General features: G+C 57.9%; 1 protein-coding gene across 2 annotated transcripts; it reads right to left on the reverse strand.

Moving 5' to 3' along the window:
- Positions 1 to 3745: 3745 nt before the first annotated feature.
- On the reverse strand, positions 3746 to 9788 carry FAM131B (family with sequence similarity 131 member B; the record flags this gene model as incomplete). 2 transcript variants are annotated; one of them, XM_084230082.1, is made up of 7 exons in its annotated part: positions 3746 to 4560; positions 4767 to 4910; positions 6311 to 6508; positions 6769 to 6862; positions 7152 to 7187; positions 7478 to 7587; positions 9761 to 9788. In XM_084230082.1, 7 exons carry the CDS (start codon positions 9786 to 9788, stop codon positions 4088 to 4090), a joined length of 1083 nt encoding a protein of 360 aa, XP_084086208.1. In that variant the 3' UTR covers positions 3746 to 4087. The 2 variants fall into 2 exon arrangements, with proteins under 2 accessions (XP_084086208.1, XP_084086209.1); XM_084230083.1 differs by lacking the exon at positions 7152 to 7187.
- Between the last annotated feature and the right edge of the window lie 6604 nt (positions 9789 to 16392).

The following is a 16392-nucleotide window of genomic DNA, read 5'->3' on the forward strand; positions in this document are numbered from 1 at the left end:
GGGGCTTTGTGTGGACAGAGCACGTCCTGAAGAGACCAGCAGCCCAGCCCTCTCTGGGAATGTGATAATCTTAGAGGGGTGGAGTCTGGGTAGGATCAATTATCCAGGCCGCTGCTCCCCACCCCCAGGCAGGCAGGTGGGTCTGACCAGTGAAGGGCCTTGGTATTCTGTGGGTTTCCTGAGGGCTCCTGCTGGGTGGTGGGAACACTGCCTCCCCACCCCTCCCTCCGTGGCTCTCCAGGACTCTCATCCCAGCACTTTCCTGGCCTTGCCCAGATTCCGCCCCTCAGTGTCCACAGCAGTGGTGGTGGGAGGTCCGGATGGCTGGCCCTGTGCGTGCCATAGTACAAGAGACAGGAGTGCCTTGTGGCCTGGCTCACGAGCAGCCCCCTGCCCCTCCTCCCGGACTCCCCCCACATGCTCCCTCCTGCTCCTGTCCTCTCCCTGACATTTGCCTCCAGGCCCCATTGGGGTGTCTCATGTCTGTTCCGAGGCAAAGGGCCTCGAAAGGCCCATCCCATTTCCCCTCCTTGGTCCAATTTAAGCAGTGAAATGTGAATAAAAAGACCACCCTGGACGTGACCTAGACGAGAGGTCAGAAGCTTCCCTGCAGAAGGTGCCTTTGCCCCCCTCAGCCATGCTGCCCACCCTGTCCCAGAGGCTCCGCCAGAAACCCCTATCACCCTGTGCCCCCACACCCTCCAGTTCCCAGGTCACTACCCAGAAAACCGCTCCTCTCTCCCCACTGCAATCACCGCCTGCCCTGCCCAGCAGCCAGCTCTGCCTGCAGCAAACCTGCTCAGGCTTCTCCACCAAGAACCAAGACCCAAGGCAGCCAGGCCACAGGCTCACCCGGACCCCGGCCCTTCGTTGGCTAGCTCTTGGGGGTTCACTATCCAGGAAGCAGACCAGCTTGATGATCCTCCCCTTGGGAAACTCAGATCCTCATCCTCCCAAACGAGCCCCAGGGCGCCTGCCATTAGCCCACAGGCTCCTAAGCTGCCCCAGTGCCACGAGCCCCTGGGCCTGCACCCAGGGCCTTTCTCTTCACTCCTCTCATGCCTGGCTTAGCCATACCACCCCCCCACTGTCCCTTCCCCTCCCCTGTGTCCAGTGTCTTTCATCCCCCAAATAAGACGCTCACAGCAAGGGATGCTACCACATTGTTTATGCTGCAGCTCGCAGCCCACAGCCTGCTCCAACAGGACCCACCCCAGCCCGAGAGAGAGGCTGAGGCCTGGGGAGGCGCTGGCAGTGGGCATTCGAGCCCGTGCCCACCTGTATATAATCTATAATAATCGTATTTATATATAATTCTCTCTGTAATATATGTCATAGAGTCTCTCTTGGGCCTGGGGTGGGGGTGTCACATTAAGAAAACATGCGAAGACTGGCCATACAAAGGCTGTCCCCCACACCTGAGTATGGGGGTGTAGAGGTGGGGGCTGGGCGAGGGGAATAAACTCATTCACCGAGAGTCCCTCCTTCACACAGAGATAAGAAGGAAGGTGAGGGGGTGAGGTGGGGGCAATGGAAGGGGAGGAATTGGAGATTCGGATTTTCCTTTAATAAAGTAAATTGAAAATGATAGTGCCCCCCCCCAAAGAAAATCATTTAGCAAGAGCAGGTTCATTGACAGTAGAAACACAGCCCTGTTCTGGGACTGTTGAAATACGTGCTGCACAGCCTGTCACCCCAGAGGAGAAGCAGCCCCCCACCCCCCACAGCCTCTTCCTGTACATGCCCCTCCCCTCCCCCTAAAATAGGCTATAAGCGAACCCCATGCGCCCTGCCCCCAGCACCAGAGAGGCGGTTCCTCCAGAAGAGCCCTAAAAGGCTCCCAAGCCAGCTCCCTCTCCTGTGGAAGGGGGGGTTCCTTGCATAATGCAGACCCCACCTGGCCTCTGTTCTGTGGAGGCTGGCACCCTGGGGATGCCAGCCTGCGCTGGCCAGTGACCTCTACCACATGCCTTCCGCTTTCTTGCCTTTCTGCAGGACCCCGTGGCTTCCTGGGGAAGGCGGGGAGAGGAAAAAGGAGGGAGAGAGGAGAGCTGCTTCCTTAACTCCAGGGCCCTGAGCAAAAGGAACTATAATGAGCGAACCCACTCGTGGGCTGGAATATGGGGCATGAAGGGTGTTAAGACTAAGACGAAATGAGGCTATGTGGGGAGAACAGATGGGCAAGGCAAGGGCGCAGGGACCCCACGGGAGGAGGGCGAAACTCCAGGGGCCGAGGCAGCTGTCCAGGGCCAGGGTCAGCAGCTGGAACGAGGGGGTGCCAGCTGGCTCCCCGGGGCTCCTGGAAGTCGGGGGCCTCCAGAGTTGGGCCACGGGCTCAATCACAGCGCCAGATTCACAGAGACGGCTTCAGAGCAGGGAAGTGACTCTCCTCCCGCCTCACTGCGTCTGCTCCACGTCACCCCCAAGAACCGACCCCACGGCAGCCATTGTCCCTTCCCAGGAAGACCTGGGGCCCTGCCTCGGTTGTGTTCAGTGTCATGCACAGTGCATGACAGTGTGACCTCGAGGTGGGGAGCAGGGTCACAGATGGAGACGACCACCCCCAACTCTCCACCTCTTTGTTCCAAAGCAGCAGCAGTCTGGGGCCTGGAAGAGGGGGTGCGTTTGCACCCAGGGTCAGGAAGAGGGCGAGAGTGCTCCCTTCCAGCAAAGGATGAAGCAATGACCCCTGACAAAGTGTGGGTAGGACAGAGACCTGGGGCCTGGAGCCTCGGGCATGCGCAAGAAATGAGGGAAAGCGGGGTCAATGAACCCTTTGGCTCCAGTTTCCCCAGATTCTCCCCATGCCCAGGGCTAGCAAAGGGGTACCCCTGCAGCAGCGTGCTGGCCTGCTCACCCCCAAACCCCTGCCTGCTGTCAGGATCTCTTAGGGAACTGTTGCACTTTCACATACTGCAGAGAAGTCCCCGCCAGAATGGACACAGGGTGTGGGGGACCAGCAGTGTCAGGAGCTTATGCCTCACTGTCCCTCGTTCTGGAAGGAAGCATGCTCATCCCCGTCGCTCCCCTGCAGGAGCCTGGGGCGGGGGGAGGGGGTCTCCCAGGAGAAGCTAAAGGAGGGGCGTAAGCGCCGATGCCCGCGTTGCCCCTCAGCACACGACCCACCCGGGCCAGGCCTGGCAGCACCGACTCCTCCCTCCACCCCGCTCAACCCTGAGTCCCCAAGAAGTTATAAAAATGTAGAAAAGGCAAAGAGAAAAGTGTAAACAGCTCCAGAGAATTGGGGGGCAGGGTATGGAGGGAGACACAGCACTCATGATCCCCTTTGGCCGGAACACACGCCTTCCATGTCACCCCTCGGGGGCCCGGGGCTCCGCAGCAGGGGGAGGAAGAAGGCAGAAAAATGAAACGGAACTGGAGGAGCCAGCCCCAGCCGGGTCCTTCCCCGCAGACTCAGCATCCTCCGTTCAGCCCTGGAGGCTGGAGATCCCGCAACAAGCGGCCATGTTTGGTCTTGGCCTGAGCGGTGCCTTTCCGGCCTCTGGACAGGCCTCCGAGGACAGCATCACCTTTGCGCCCCCGCCTCGCGGCCACACGCCGTGGCTCAGAACGCAGAAGCCAAGTTACCCTCAGAGGGCAGCCTCAACACCCCCTAGGGAGACGTGGCCTCCCCCGAGCCGTCAGGCCAGGTCCAACAGGCCCTGAGGTCTGTTCCTCGCTGGAGATGAGTGGGGGCCACCGGCAGAGAAAACAGAGCCGGGAAAAGCAAGAGTGACATGGAGGAAGGAGGCATTTGGACAGCCACAGGCAAGGCTCCTGGAAGACAAAATCAGGGAGTGAAGAACTGAGATCCAGTCGACGGCCACCTGCATCTCAGGACACATGCGGAGCTCCGTCCTCGCAGGCCCCGGAGCCCGCAGCCAAGCCACGTCCACAGCCACCCAGGTGCCCGGGTCTCAGTTCCGGACCCGGGGCTCCTCGGGTGGGAGCCTGGGTGACGTCCGTCCTGGCCCGGCTTCCTGGCGAGGACTGGCAGCCCAGTCTCGGCTGTGCTGCTGGGGCGGGCGGGTGCTGCTGCAGCCATCCCCTCCGCGGGGAGTGGAAGGCAGGGCGTGCGCGGAGGAAGCTAGTTGTTGGCCTCACCCTCCTCCTCGTCAAAGGACTGCACACCTGAGGATGTGACGTCAGACACCTTCCGGCTGAGAGCAGTGGACATCTCGGGGTCTTCTCGCGGCGAGAGGGACTCCAGGTCCCTGCATCCTGCGTCCTCCTCTTCCTCGGGGGCCAAGGGCCTCTTCTCCTCCTCGGAAGCGCCCCTGGCCAGGTCCACCTCGCCCACCCCCGGAGCCCAGTCAGTGTCTCCCCCCAGCAAAGGCGGAGGCTCCTGAGTAGAGTATCCCGAGGCAGGGTGGGAAGGTCCCATCTCGTGCAAGCTCGGCTGCGAGTCATCAAATGCAGGGCCAAGATAGGATCCTGTGGCGGGAGAGGCAATGAGGGACTGGTCGCTCGCTTCCCAGGCATCCGAGGACCCCAGACAGTACATGCCCTGGGACACGTAGGAGTGAGGCCATCCGTCCATGGGTCCTTGAGCCAGGGCATCTGTAAAGAGATCATGACGGTCAGGGGCGTGCACAGAAGAGCCAAGGCAGGACCCCCAGCGCAGAGAACTAGGGGGTCGACACAGAGGAAGGACGGTTTAGAAGCGGAGTGGACAGAAGGTCTCGGGACAGAGATGAGTGGAGGGAGCATATGTGGACGGGGCGGTCTCTCAGCCTTCAGGGTTGGATTCTGGAACCATCCCTCACCCTGACTCTCCATCAGCTCCTGGTAGTTGTCGCTATAGTTGCAGCCCAGCGGCTCCTGGGTGGAGTTGACACTCATGTCCTCGCCATCCATGGAAGACCAGGCCATGAGCGTGGCCTCGGAGATGGCAAACTGCTCCATGACTCCTGGGAGGAGAAAGACAGTTACCACAAGGTACCCCGGGGGGCCCTTGGCGGCACTGGGGTGCGGGGACAGTGTGGTGCTGTTCAATAGAAAAAGGAAGAAGTCACCCATGCAATTTTAAATTTTCAAGTAGCCATATTAAAGGAAATGAAAAGTCGGTGAAATTAATTTTTTAAATATCTTATGTTAACTCAATATATAAAAAGATGTTCAATTCAGCATAGAACCGATGTAAAAGGTAATGAGATATTTTACATTCTTTTCTTCACAGAAAGTCTTTGAAATCAGCTGCTGCGCTATAGGTGCAGCAAGCACAACTCCATTCAGACCAGTCACACGTCAAGTTCTCAGTAGCCACCCGTGGCCAGTGGTGACTGTACTGGACAACACAGTCCTTGCATATTCCCAGAAACAAGGAAAAATCCTGGGGGACTTCCCAGAGGCCAGATTTAGGGTCTTCCAGTGAGACGGACTAAGGGATTGAAGTTAGGGACTTCCAGAAATTTGCCTTTGGCAGTTTCTAGGAATGGTAGCCACTGCTAGGCCATCAAGGACAGAGGACTCTAGACTGGGGGTCGGGGGGGCGGTGGTGAGAGGCAGGCGCAAGGTCAACAGAGCATCTTCAAAGGAGCATCATGGGATCGTGGGTCCACACTAATATGGACAGTTGAAGAGATTCAAAGGAGGGGAAGAGGAGAGAATAGTGAGGGTGGGTAGATCTGGAGGCTCCTGTTCTAGCAAAGCAGGTTGACTCTTACTTTGCCGGCTGCCTACCCCCATGTTTGTCTCCCCTCCCCACTGACGACCGCTCCCCTCCCCTCTCTCAGACCCCCCACTCTCCCCAGCCGTCTTGTTGAGACCTGCCACTAGGGTCTGGCCACCGTGTGGGTGCATGAGTGCCTTCTACCTGTGGGTTCCTGGGACGGGGCCTCTTCTACCCGCCACCCTTCCTCACCCAGGAGCCTTGGCTCGTATCTGTCACGAGAACTGAGCCCAGGAAGTGAATCCAAGACTACTTGGTGCAAGGACAGAGGAGGAAGGGACCCCAAGACCTGCCTTTTTTCCCCCTGATGAAACACCAGTACAAGTCCAAGAAGTCCTTCCCCAGCCCAAGGTCTGGCCTGAAAGAGGCCAGGGTTGGACAGCCCCGTATGCAGGAGAGAAGGCATGCGGGACAGGGGGGCCCTCAACCCTGTGTAGCTCTCCCCGGTTTCTCAGATGATAATAAAAGTAAGTTTGAGGGCTCGTATCAGGATGCCCAGTTCAAAATACTTGAAATTGGAGCTGACTGGGCAGTAAAGCCCAGGGGTCGTGGTGTGGGCAGACACATCCTGCCATTGGGGGTGGGGCAGCCTCTGGTCATCCCACAGCCGTGTCTCCCGAGGGTCCAGGGAACAAGTACCTGCCAGGAAGCGCGCCTCCTTCTCGCCGTCGCTGAGGTCCGAGTAGGCATCCGTGTCCCTGCGCACAGCTTCGTGGCTGTGCTGCGGCTGAATGGCAGGGGCCTTCCCCCAGCCCTGCCACTCAATCATGTGTGCCACCCGGCCTTGCCCCATGGCAGTAGGCTTCGTCACGTGGTCCTTCATGCTCCTCGAAATCCCTGAGGGGTCAGACATTGCCACATCCTCCAGAACAGGTGCAACGCCCACCCCAAGCGCCCCCTACACACCCACCCGGACCCCAGGGGATGCCATCCCAGCAGGGCAGGTGTGCCCTAGGACTCCACGTGGGGGGCAGCCAGGAGGATGGGCATGGCAGGCAGAAGGGCAAACAGGTCAGGGGTACAGAGATGAGGGTCTTCTTCAGGCCTGAGGAGCAGGGAGGCTCCTGTCTGGATGGCGCCCGGAGCAGGAGGCTCACCTGAGAATGATGACTTGGCCAGGGCTCCGATGCCGTAGGCGTTGGAGTTCCGCTTAAGCTTCGGGAGAATGGAAGTGGTGTCCTCCATGGAGAGCTGGGGGAGCGGACACAGGAGGAGAGGGAGAGGACTAAGAGGGTTCAGAGCGCTTTACATGTGGAGAGTGCTTGATCTCAGGGGGAGGACACGCCAGGGCCGGTGACAGGAAAAGCATTACACGCCGGAGTCCCTACCCCCCACCCTAGGAAAGGTGGAGGTAGACAGAGAGCCTGAGGCCCTCCGTGCCTGCTGGAGGCTGGGAGCACTGGGCTCTATGGACAGGCTGAGGGAGAATATAAAGAAGAGAATCCAGGGGGCTGGGCAGGTGTGGGGGTGCTGCACTCACATTGATGCCATCCCAGGAGAAATCCGTTCGGGTTTGCTGTGAGGGGAGAGGAAAAGAAGCGGGTGTCTTGCAATTTCTAGGAATGCAAGTACTCCCCCCAATTCCTCAGAGGGGCTTCTGGAAGGCCGTGAAGTGGGGTGCATTGCCCTGAGGTTACGGGGTTACGGCAGCTGGCACCCCGAGCAAAGGCCAAATGTCCTGTGAGAGTGTGGGTCTGAGGGAGCCAGCAGGAGTGGCCTGTGAGTTGGGACGCTAACTCAAGTCTCGGGCAGTGGGGAGGCTGTGGTTGCGGGGTCCTGGAGTCTTTGGGTAGAGGGGGGTCTCACCTCCGTGGACGGCCGGTGGAGGCTGCTGCCGTGCAGCGAGCTGGTGCTGTCCATGTTGATTTGGTCAACATCCTTCAGGCCCTTCCAGTCCACGGCCATCACCTCGTTCCCTGAAGTGGCCAGAGGTTAGTTGCTCCACCTTCAGCTCCCTTCACCTCACTCACAGGAGGGGGTCAGCCCTGCCAGATGCAACTCTTCCCTTTGCTCAAGCTACCTCTCCTCCTCCTGACAGCCCCCCTGTCCTTTTGCACCCCACCTCTCCCCCAGCTGCTGGTAAGAAGAACAATCACGCTGCACCAAAAGATTCCATTTGTGCTCAAGCAAGAATAGCACGCGGGGAAAAGTGTTCTACGGCCTTATTTGTTGTGGTGGTTTAAATGGACGGGTCAGTGGCTGGAAAGATGTCCACGCTGTCCTGAGGGACCTCAAGGCTTCTAAGTGGGAGTGTGTGGCAGAAGCATCTAGCAGGTTTCTACAAACAACAAACAAGAGCAGGGCCTCACCAGGGGAAGCTTCCCCAGGCGTGGGCTTGTGTTTGGGGGGCAGGGGGGGGCACTGTATCTTCCTGCTGGACCCTCCAGACACCCTCCAGACTGGAAGGGGATCGGTTAGCAGCCCAGAGGCAGGTGTTGGGACTGTTCCCCCGGAGGCAGCAAGAAGAGGGATGGTTTCCCCCAATTGTGGGGACAGGAGAGAGGGATCAAAGCCAGGACAGCAGAACCCAACAGGAGGGGCGAGGGGCCCTTTTTAAATAGGAACAGAAAGAATGGGGGTTCAAGTCAAGAAGACCAAAGGCAACGGAAAAGCAGGGGTGGGCGGGATTCAGGGGCCGGCGAGGGAGCTGCAGGCCTAGGGGATGGCAATTTTAAGGTGAGGGAGGCCCCCCTGGAGGACCCGGGCAGAGCCACCGGGAGGCTGTGGCGGGCTCCCAGCGGGCCAGCTGACCCGGCTCACCCTTTCTGCAGAAAGTTGTGGGGTTCTGCATTTAGGCTAGGGGCCTCCTCCTGAGAAGGGGGGCGCTGAGCGGCGCGGGGTGGGGGCATGAGGAGGTCCACAGCAGCAGCCACACAGCACCAGGCAGGCAGGAGGGTGGGCCCCGCCAAAGTGGGTCGCTTCTACCTCGGGGCACCTGGGGAGCCAGAGGCGGGTCAGGCCCAAGGCAGCGGCTGGCAGAAGGGGGGAGCCGGCCCCCCCCCCCCCGGGCCTTGGGAGCAGGCGTGGGGCAGGCAGAGAACATCTCCAAGAGGGAGGGGGGAGCGCAGAGCGGTTGAAAGGCGAGGGAGGGGAGGTGGCCTTTGTAGAAGAGGGAGAGCTGAGTCAGAGCCGTGGGGGGCAGGGAGCGAGAACCCGGCGCGAGGGGAGCGCAGGGGGCGGGGGTAGCCATGGAAATCGATCGGGTCTCCGAGAAATCAGGCTTCCGGAGAGTGAGTTTGTTTGGAATAATAACACGAATTATTCTCTCAGCCTGAGGTCACTGGGGCGTGTGGGCGGGAGAAGCTGGGAGTTAGAATGGCAGAAATCGGGGGGCTGGGGAGAGGCCGGATTGATGTGCCGCGCTGTGAGCGGGGTGGGTGCCTGGGATGGGGTGAAGGGGGCGGCAGCCGGGCGGAGCGCAGGGCAGCAGCCGGCCGGGGAGGCGCCTCCTCCCTCCCCCAGTGAAAGGTAAATAAAGAGGCGGCCCCGCCCCGCCGGCCCCCGCTGACAGGTGCCGGCAGGTCCCGGGGCTCCCGCGCCCCGCGCGCCCCACCCTCCCGGGAGCGGGCGCGGAGCCCCCCGCCGCGCTGTCCCCCGCCCGCGCCCCGGGGACCCCGCTCGGCGCCCCCCTCAGTCCGCCCGGCCCGGGGCCCTCGGGGCCAGCACCCCGCGCGCCCCGAGGCCCGGCTCGGCCGCCCCCGCCGGGGGCCGCGCACGTGAACAAAGCCGCGGGGAGGCCGGCGCCGGGCACGGGCGCGAGAAGGGGCCGAGCCCGAGGCCCGGGCGCGCGGGGAGGCTGGGGGCGCGGGTGGGGCGCGGGGCCGAGCCCCGGGCCGGGTCCCAAGCGGGGGGCGCGGGCGCGGGGCGCAGGGCCCGGGGCCGGGGGACGCGGCGGGGACGCTGGGGCGCGGGGCCGCGCGGGGGGACGCCGGCCGGAGCCGGGGCGCGCCGAGGGAGCGCGCGGGGCCGGCGGGAGGCCGCCCGGGGGCGCCGCGGGGCGCGGGGGCCGGGGGCGCGGGGCCGGGGCGCGCGGGCCGGGGCGCCGGGGCGCGGGCGCGGCGGGAGGCGGGGCGCGGGCGCGGTACCCACCCACGGTCCGGGAGCCGATGCAGCCCATGGCTCGGGCCTCCGGGGCCGGCGCTCACCGCCGCGGGGCGCGCGCCGGGGGGAGCGCCGGGAGCCGCGCCGCCGCCCCAGCCGCTCTGCAGCGCCGCGGCCGTCTCCGCTCGGCTCGGCTCCCCCCGCCCCTCGCCATCCCTGCGCGGCCGCCGCGCCCGGCTCCCCCGCCCGGCTCCGCTCGGCTCCCGGCGGCGGGGAGGGGGCGGCCCGGCGATTGGCTGCGCGCGGCGCCTCCCCGCCCGGCCCCCGGCCCGCCGCGCGCTCCCCGCACCCCGCGCCGCGCCGCGCTCCCCTGGGGGGCCGGGCCGGCCGCGCCGCCTTCCGCGCCCGCCCGGGGACGGCCCCCCGCGGGGGCTCCCCGGGGGCGGGGGGGGCCGGCGGAGACGCGGAGGCTGGCGACCCGGGGTCTCAGGAACCCCCCGGCTTTGGCTCTGGTTGGTCCATTTAAAGGGTCGGGGCCGGAGGAGCCGGACAGAGAGCGGGGTGCGCGGGGTGGGGACGAAGCCTGGACGCACGTCCCGCAAACGCGCACCCCTCCCCGGGCTGCTCCCGGGACTCGCGGACACGCGGCTCTGCGCCCCCGCGGGCCCGGCCCCCCAGCTGACCGCCGGCCGCGGGCGAGGGGACCCGGCTTCACGCGGCCCGGCGTCGGCGCGCGCGGGGATTCGGGCTCGGTGCGGGGCCGGTGCCGAGACGTGCGCTCAGGTCCGACTGGGGATGGGGCCGCAGGACGAAGATCGTCCGATCTCGAGGAGGGGAAATAAAAATGCCAGACCCGAGCCTGGCTTGGCAGACGTGGTTTCAGAGCCACCGTAACTTCTCTGAGACACCAGGGCCAGGATGCGCCCAAGCAGTCTAGAGCGGGGACCTTGGCCCCCTGTTTAGCGTGGAGGGACCTGGCAGGCCCTCCTGAAATCTGCGTCTTAACCAGCCCATTTCCAAAATCTAAAAATACAGGACTTTGGCAGAACGCCCCAGCATGGAGCTGGCACTTCCTAGCTGGTCCCCTGTGGGGCACAACCCCAAGGGGAAATCATGCTCCTACCTCTCTGGTGGCTTCAGAGCTCTTGGGCAGCGGAAACAGCACATTCGTGGACCAACCAGGGACTCCTGTCCCAAGAACCATGGACAGAACCCAGACTGTAGTGTCCCTGCCTGGGGAAACTCACGTCTCTCTGTTCCAGACCGTGGAGCTGAAATGCCCACATATCTCAGTTACGCAGGCAGACAGCGAGTCTGGAGCCTCTAGTATGAAGGGTTGTATTATGTCCTTCTCCACTATAAAAATTACAGATATTTCTATGATACAGCAGTTGTTACAGATTTTTTTTTACGGTGTCCTTTATGCTCACCATTACTTTGAAATTATGTAAGTATTGAATCTGCTTCTACATTTTCTCTCCAGTGCTTTTATAAAGAAGTTAATATTTAACTATATCACAACTGTGTAACAATTTTATTACTGTCTTTTGATATAATTGGTTTTCTTTGTAAATCATGTATGTGCAAATATATATATATATATATATATTGCTTTATGTATTTAGTATTTTTCTGAGAGTGTTTTCCAGATCGCCAGGGGCTCCAGGGCACAAAAAGTTTAAGAACCAGCAACTCTGGTCCCTCAATAATATCGGGGGGGTTAGCGGGGGCTGTGGTGTTGGTGGGGGGGGGTGTAGTTCTGCAGGAGCTTCGTGCTGTTAATAGTACCAATTTAAATGATGGAGCGAGACACCTAACATCGCATTTTGAAGGCTGTGTCTCCAGAACATAAAATCTGTCCCTTTTATCTGCAGGACTGAAAAGATCACACCAAAGCTTCCTGCCTGCCCCCCTACCATTGGAGAGACTCTAAAACACATCAGCTCCCTAAGGCATGTGTGTGTGTGTGTTCATGGAAGACTCTAGATCACAGTGATGCCCTATGAAAAGATGCAACCGAGGGGGGAGGTTCAAAGCATGAAAGAGGAAGATTAAAAGGAGCTGAGCACGCATCCCTAAGGCAGCCACAGGAGCTGGCTGGAGCTCAGTGAGAGGGATGGGGCTCCTTGTTAGCCGACTCTTCTTTACTGTGGCAGAAGGAGAGATGGAGCAGCTGCCAGCAGGTTGCCTGCCCGTGTGGTGTCGCGAAGATGAGGGATTCCCATCTGAAGGCATCTATTTTCTCTGAGAAGTAGGAGGCAAGATCATCTACTCAGAGCCTGGGAATGGGGGAGACAGAATAAAATAATAATAAATAACATGCAGCTCTCACTCTACAGTTGACAAGAGTTTTCAGTCTTTTCTTACAACAACCCTGGAAGGGGACTTGCTCAAGACATGGAAGCGCTAGAGGCTAATTAACTTTCTTCTCCCAGATGATCCAGGTGGAAAGAGAAGGAGCCAGAACTTACACTCAAATGGAAATTTCTTTCTGGATCCTGTAGGAAAGAACATCTTTATGTGTATGTTTGTATATTTAAATAATCTGAGTTACTTGGTTTTGGAAATTTTATTTGATACACAGTTTCTCACTCTTTAATTAAGCTCAAGAGTGGGCTAAGTCTATCTGCATTTCTAAATTTTGAAATGGAAAAGCTGGGCTCTGCCATCGGGGAACAGGGAGCCCTTGCTGCAGACTGTTGGTGTAGGTCGAGGTACGGAGGGCAGGAGCCTCTCAGTTCCTTCTTGTCAAAGTCCTTGTATTGAGCAGAGTCACTCTCAGGCTGCCTCCAAGTTTAATCAGCTTTGAGACAGCTCTCCGTGGCTCACACTTTGCTGAAGCCACGGGAAGGGACAGGCTGACTCTGGAGAACCTTGGAAAAGGGGGCTGGTGTTGACTGTAAGGTGTAGCATGGGGTGGGCTGGGAGTTGGGATCTGAGAAGGGGCAGCAATCGGGTCATCGCCTCATTACTCAGTGAAAGGGGCTGGGGCTGGTTTGCTGGTGAGTGCACAGACTCACAGCTATGGGTGGGTCGGGTGTTGGTACTGTGTCTGTTGTACTTCCACAGGGGAGGTCGTGCCCACCTGCTTCTGTCTTGCTGGTCGCCGGAGTCCTCTTCCCAAGTCAGCGGGATCCCAGAGGAATCAGCAATTGCGATTCCTGGACATTGTGCTGGGGCAGGGCAATTCCTGGGCAGAGCAAATTTGCTGAGGAAGGACAGTTCAGGGCTGAAGCTAGTTCTATAGAATGCCAAGTTCCATTGCTGAAGTTTCTGGTTTTGGTGTGGGTGGTGAGGACAAAAAGACCTCATGGGATCCATTTCTGATGTGTTGGACATGGAAGGAGACAGAACCTTTCAGTCCAGCCTCAGTCACTACGTGGCTCATTTGACTTTCAAGCAAGGAAGTTTGAAAACTTTGCAGAAAGATTAAGGCTCTAAGTCTAGCTCAGTCCAAGGCTGGGAGGCTTGGGCACTGGGCACGAGTCCTCCCTCCCAGCGGCAGACCCCAGAGACACCCCCTTGTGTGGGGCCAAAACCTGTGTGGACAGGTCAGCATGGCCAGCAGGGACGTGTAGGTCCTGATCAGCAGAAGAGAGGGCCTCGCCCACGTGTCCCTGGCGACCCCACTAGTCTGCCCGAGAGAACCAGGGGAATGCATTCATTAGAAGCAGGTCCAGGGGAAAGCCTGGTGGAGAATCACTTCAGATGTGAATATTCCAGCCACCCCTGTGGGCAAGAATGGCCACGCCAGGACCTCTCCCATATAGCTCTCAGAGAAGGGGAGCGTTTGGCCCAGAGGGCCTGGGACAGTGCCAATACTTTCCTGCTGTCCCCTCATTAGGCCCCAAAATACACTCAGTTAGGGCTGGTGCACCAGCATCACACCCAGGTCGCAGGCAGCTTCAGAGCAGGCAGAATACCAGGGCTAGTGAAGCAGAGCCTAGAGTCTGGGCAACAAGGAGGCAGAGGCCAGGTAAGCAATACCGGAGTTCCTCAGTGCAGAGCCCGAACCAGAACCAGATGGGATCTTCAGAGATCCCAGCGGGTTGCAAGCACTCCACCCTCACACATCCCAAGCCCTAACAGAGACTGGATATAAAGGTGACCCCTAGGGCCTCCCCTGGTGGCGCAGTGGTTGAGCGCTGGGCTGAGAAGCTGCCCGCAGCCTCTGGGGCACTGGTCCAATAGGGTCCCACATGGTGTGACAGTCCTCTCCTGCTGCGCCCGCTGTCCCCTCGGCAGTGTATTCCGTCAGTCTGCCTGTTCTGTTCCCCGCTCTGGGTCTGGTGAATTCTCTCACCCTCCCGCGCTTCTGACTGTACCCAGTGCTTGTAGAGATAAATAAATAAATCTTTAAAAAAATATTAAAAAATGAAGGTGACCCCTACTTCCAACCCCCTGACCCTACCTACCAATGTAGGCTCCTCCCTCCTGGAGGACTGGTGAGAAACTGGAATCGGAGACTGATTCTGAGCATCACAGGAAGTGTCTGGCTACAACTTATGAACTCATAGGGCTGCCAATGTCACAGCATGCCCCTGGAGCCCTCTTATCTCTCCTTGGGAACCCCTTGGGCCCCAGTATTGTGCCCAATCCTCCAGGAGAGATATTGACCAGCTGTTTACCAGGCATCCTCCTAGTGTGCCTCTGAATCACAGCATGATGGTTGACGCTCTAATGCTGACTGCCAGGTAAGAGCTGACAGCCCACCTCTGGGATTCCTGAATATCCCCCCCATCATGAGTTCCCCAGCCCTCTGGCTTCCCCCAGTCTCAATTTGGATTCCTTTTGCAAATGCTTTCTCGGACAAGGAATTGTTTTTGCTGCCAAGTAGAACTAACTTTCCTGCTGATCTGATGTGTTTGATACATGATAGTGTGTGAAGGGCAGGTGTAGCTTCAGACTGAGCCCTCTCCAGCGTGCCACCTTCTGTTTTAAACACGTTGAACAAGTCAAGAGGCATTTTCCTAATAGTGCAAGAGCAGCGGCATCCAGGGCATTAAGGACAGATCTCTCAACCTGAGTGAGACCTAAGAAGTCAAGTTCGCTTTGTGCTTTACAGGCAAGGAACATTCATGTCTCAGACTTCTACGAACAGCTAGTAGTTAAGTGGCTCAATTGTGGCCAAATCCAGGTCCCACTGACATTCTTTTCCCTACTCTGTGATGTCTCCCCAAATCTATGTAGATTATTCTTCTGACTTTTATTATAACATTAAATACTATCGCAGTACGTTCAGGTCTCATACTCGTGTTACTCATCTAGACTGATTAGCTCCTTTGGGATAAAATGCCATAAAAGAACATTGTTCTGTGAGGGCAGATTTCATGTTAAGTGTTTTTACCACAATAACATTTTTTTAAAGAAAAAGAACGTGATTCATTCTAACTTAGGAGTTCCGGAGCTAACTGTTCTTTTGTTCTTTGTGTTTAAGATGGGTGTGTAATCCTTGTGTGTGTGTTCAAGTCATTGTTTGGTTCAAGTGTTTTTGCTGTCATGAGCTGACAGGGCTGCTGGCTTTACTCTCCTGCTGGTGCTGGGGGTGGGCTGTTCACTGCCTGAGTGTATCATGACGGACTTGTTCATCGGCCGTAGACCCACCCAGATGGGACAGACCAAAAGAGTCCAAGACTTTGAATGCCAGCTGGTGGATCTGTGTTTCTTTCAAATAAGATGTATTCATTTTAGGAAAAAAAAGAAAAAAATATATATACACAAGACAAGGAAAAAGAAGCAAATCAAAGTCACCCCCTATTTCTTATACTGTTACCACTTTGACACATTTCCTTTCAAACTTCTTTGTGCATATGTATACAATAAAGCATCCAGTGTTAGTAGAAGTTGAATTTTATTACCACTGTTAGAAAACTGTTGAGGGAGAAAGTGCAAAGAATTTCTGCCTGCTAAGGTGGGAGCTGGGATTTGCCGCTTGATCTTTCCCTCCCTGCAACTCTCTAATTTCCTTCACAGCCAAAGGTTTCACAGAGCTGTCGACATTCATCTTCATGTCCTCATCTCCATTCCCTCATCTCACTGCAGTCTGGCATCTTCGCTCTACTGAAATATGTCACGGGAGGGTTCCACAGCCTTCACGTCAACAGGTTTTGTTCATTTCTGATCTTACTTGATCCATCAGGAGCATTCCATGCTGTTGGCCACCCCCTGTCCCCAAACCCTCTTACCCTCTTTCCTGATTTTCCTCCTGCCTTCATGGCTGCCCTCTCTGCCTTGTGTGCTAGGCAGTCCATCCATCCATCCATCCATCCATCCATCCATCCATCCATCCATCCACCCATCCATCCTTCTCTCACTGCATCCATTGATTGATTGATTCATTCATTCATTGATTCATTGATTCCACATGACAGCTATTTGTGGAGCCCCCACTTCCCGTCAGTACCCCTAGGTATTAGGGATAAAAACTCATGCCTGCATGGGACTTACTGCCTAGTGAGATGTAGTGAGGAGGAGACAACCATGAATAAATAAATTAAATAAAGAAATTAAACAAGGGATATAATTTTTGTGGTGAGCCAGAACTTGGGTCTAAATGGCATAATATATATAAGGTGATAAATGTTATGAAGAAAAGAGAAAGAAAGGAGGGTAATAAAGGGTATTGGTATAGGGCCTCCCCGGTGGCGCAGCGGTTGAGCGCTGGGTTGCGAAACTGCGCG

Source organism: Talpa europaea (genome assembly GCF_964194135.1).
Source record: "Talpa europaea genome assembly, chromosome: 3".
NCBI classification, from domain to species: Eukaryota; Metazoa; Chordata; class Mammalia; order Eulipotyphla; family Talpidae; genus Talpa; species Talpa europaea.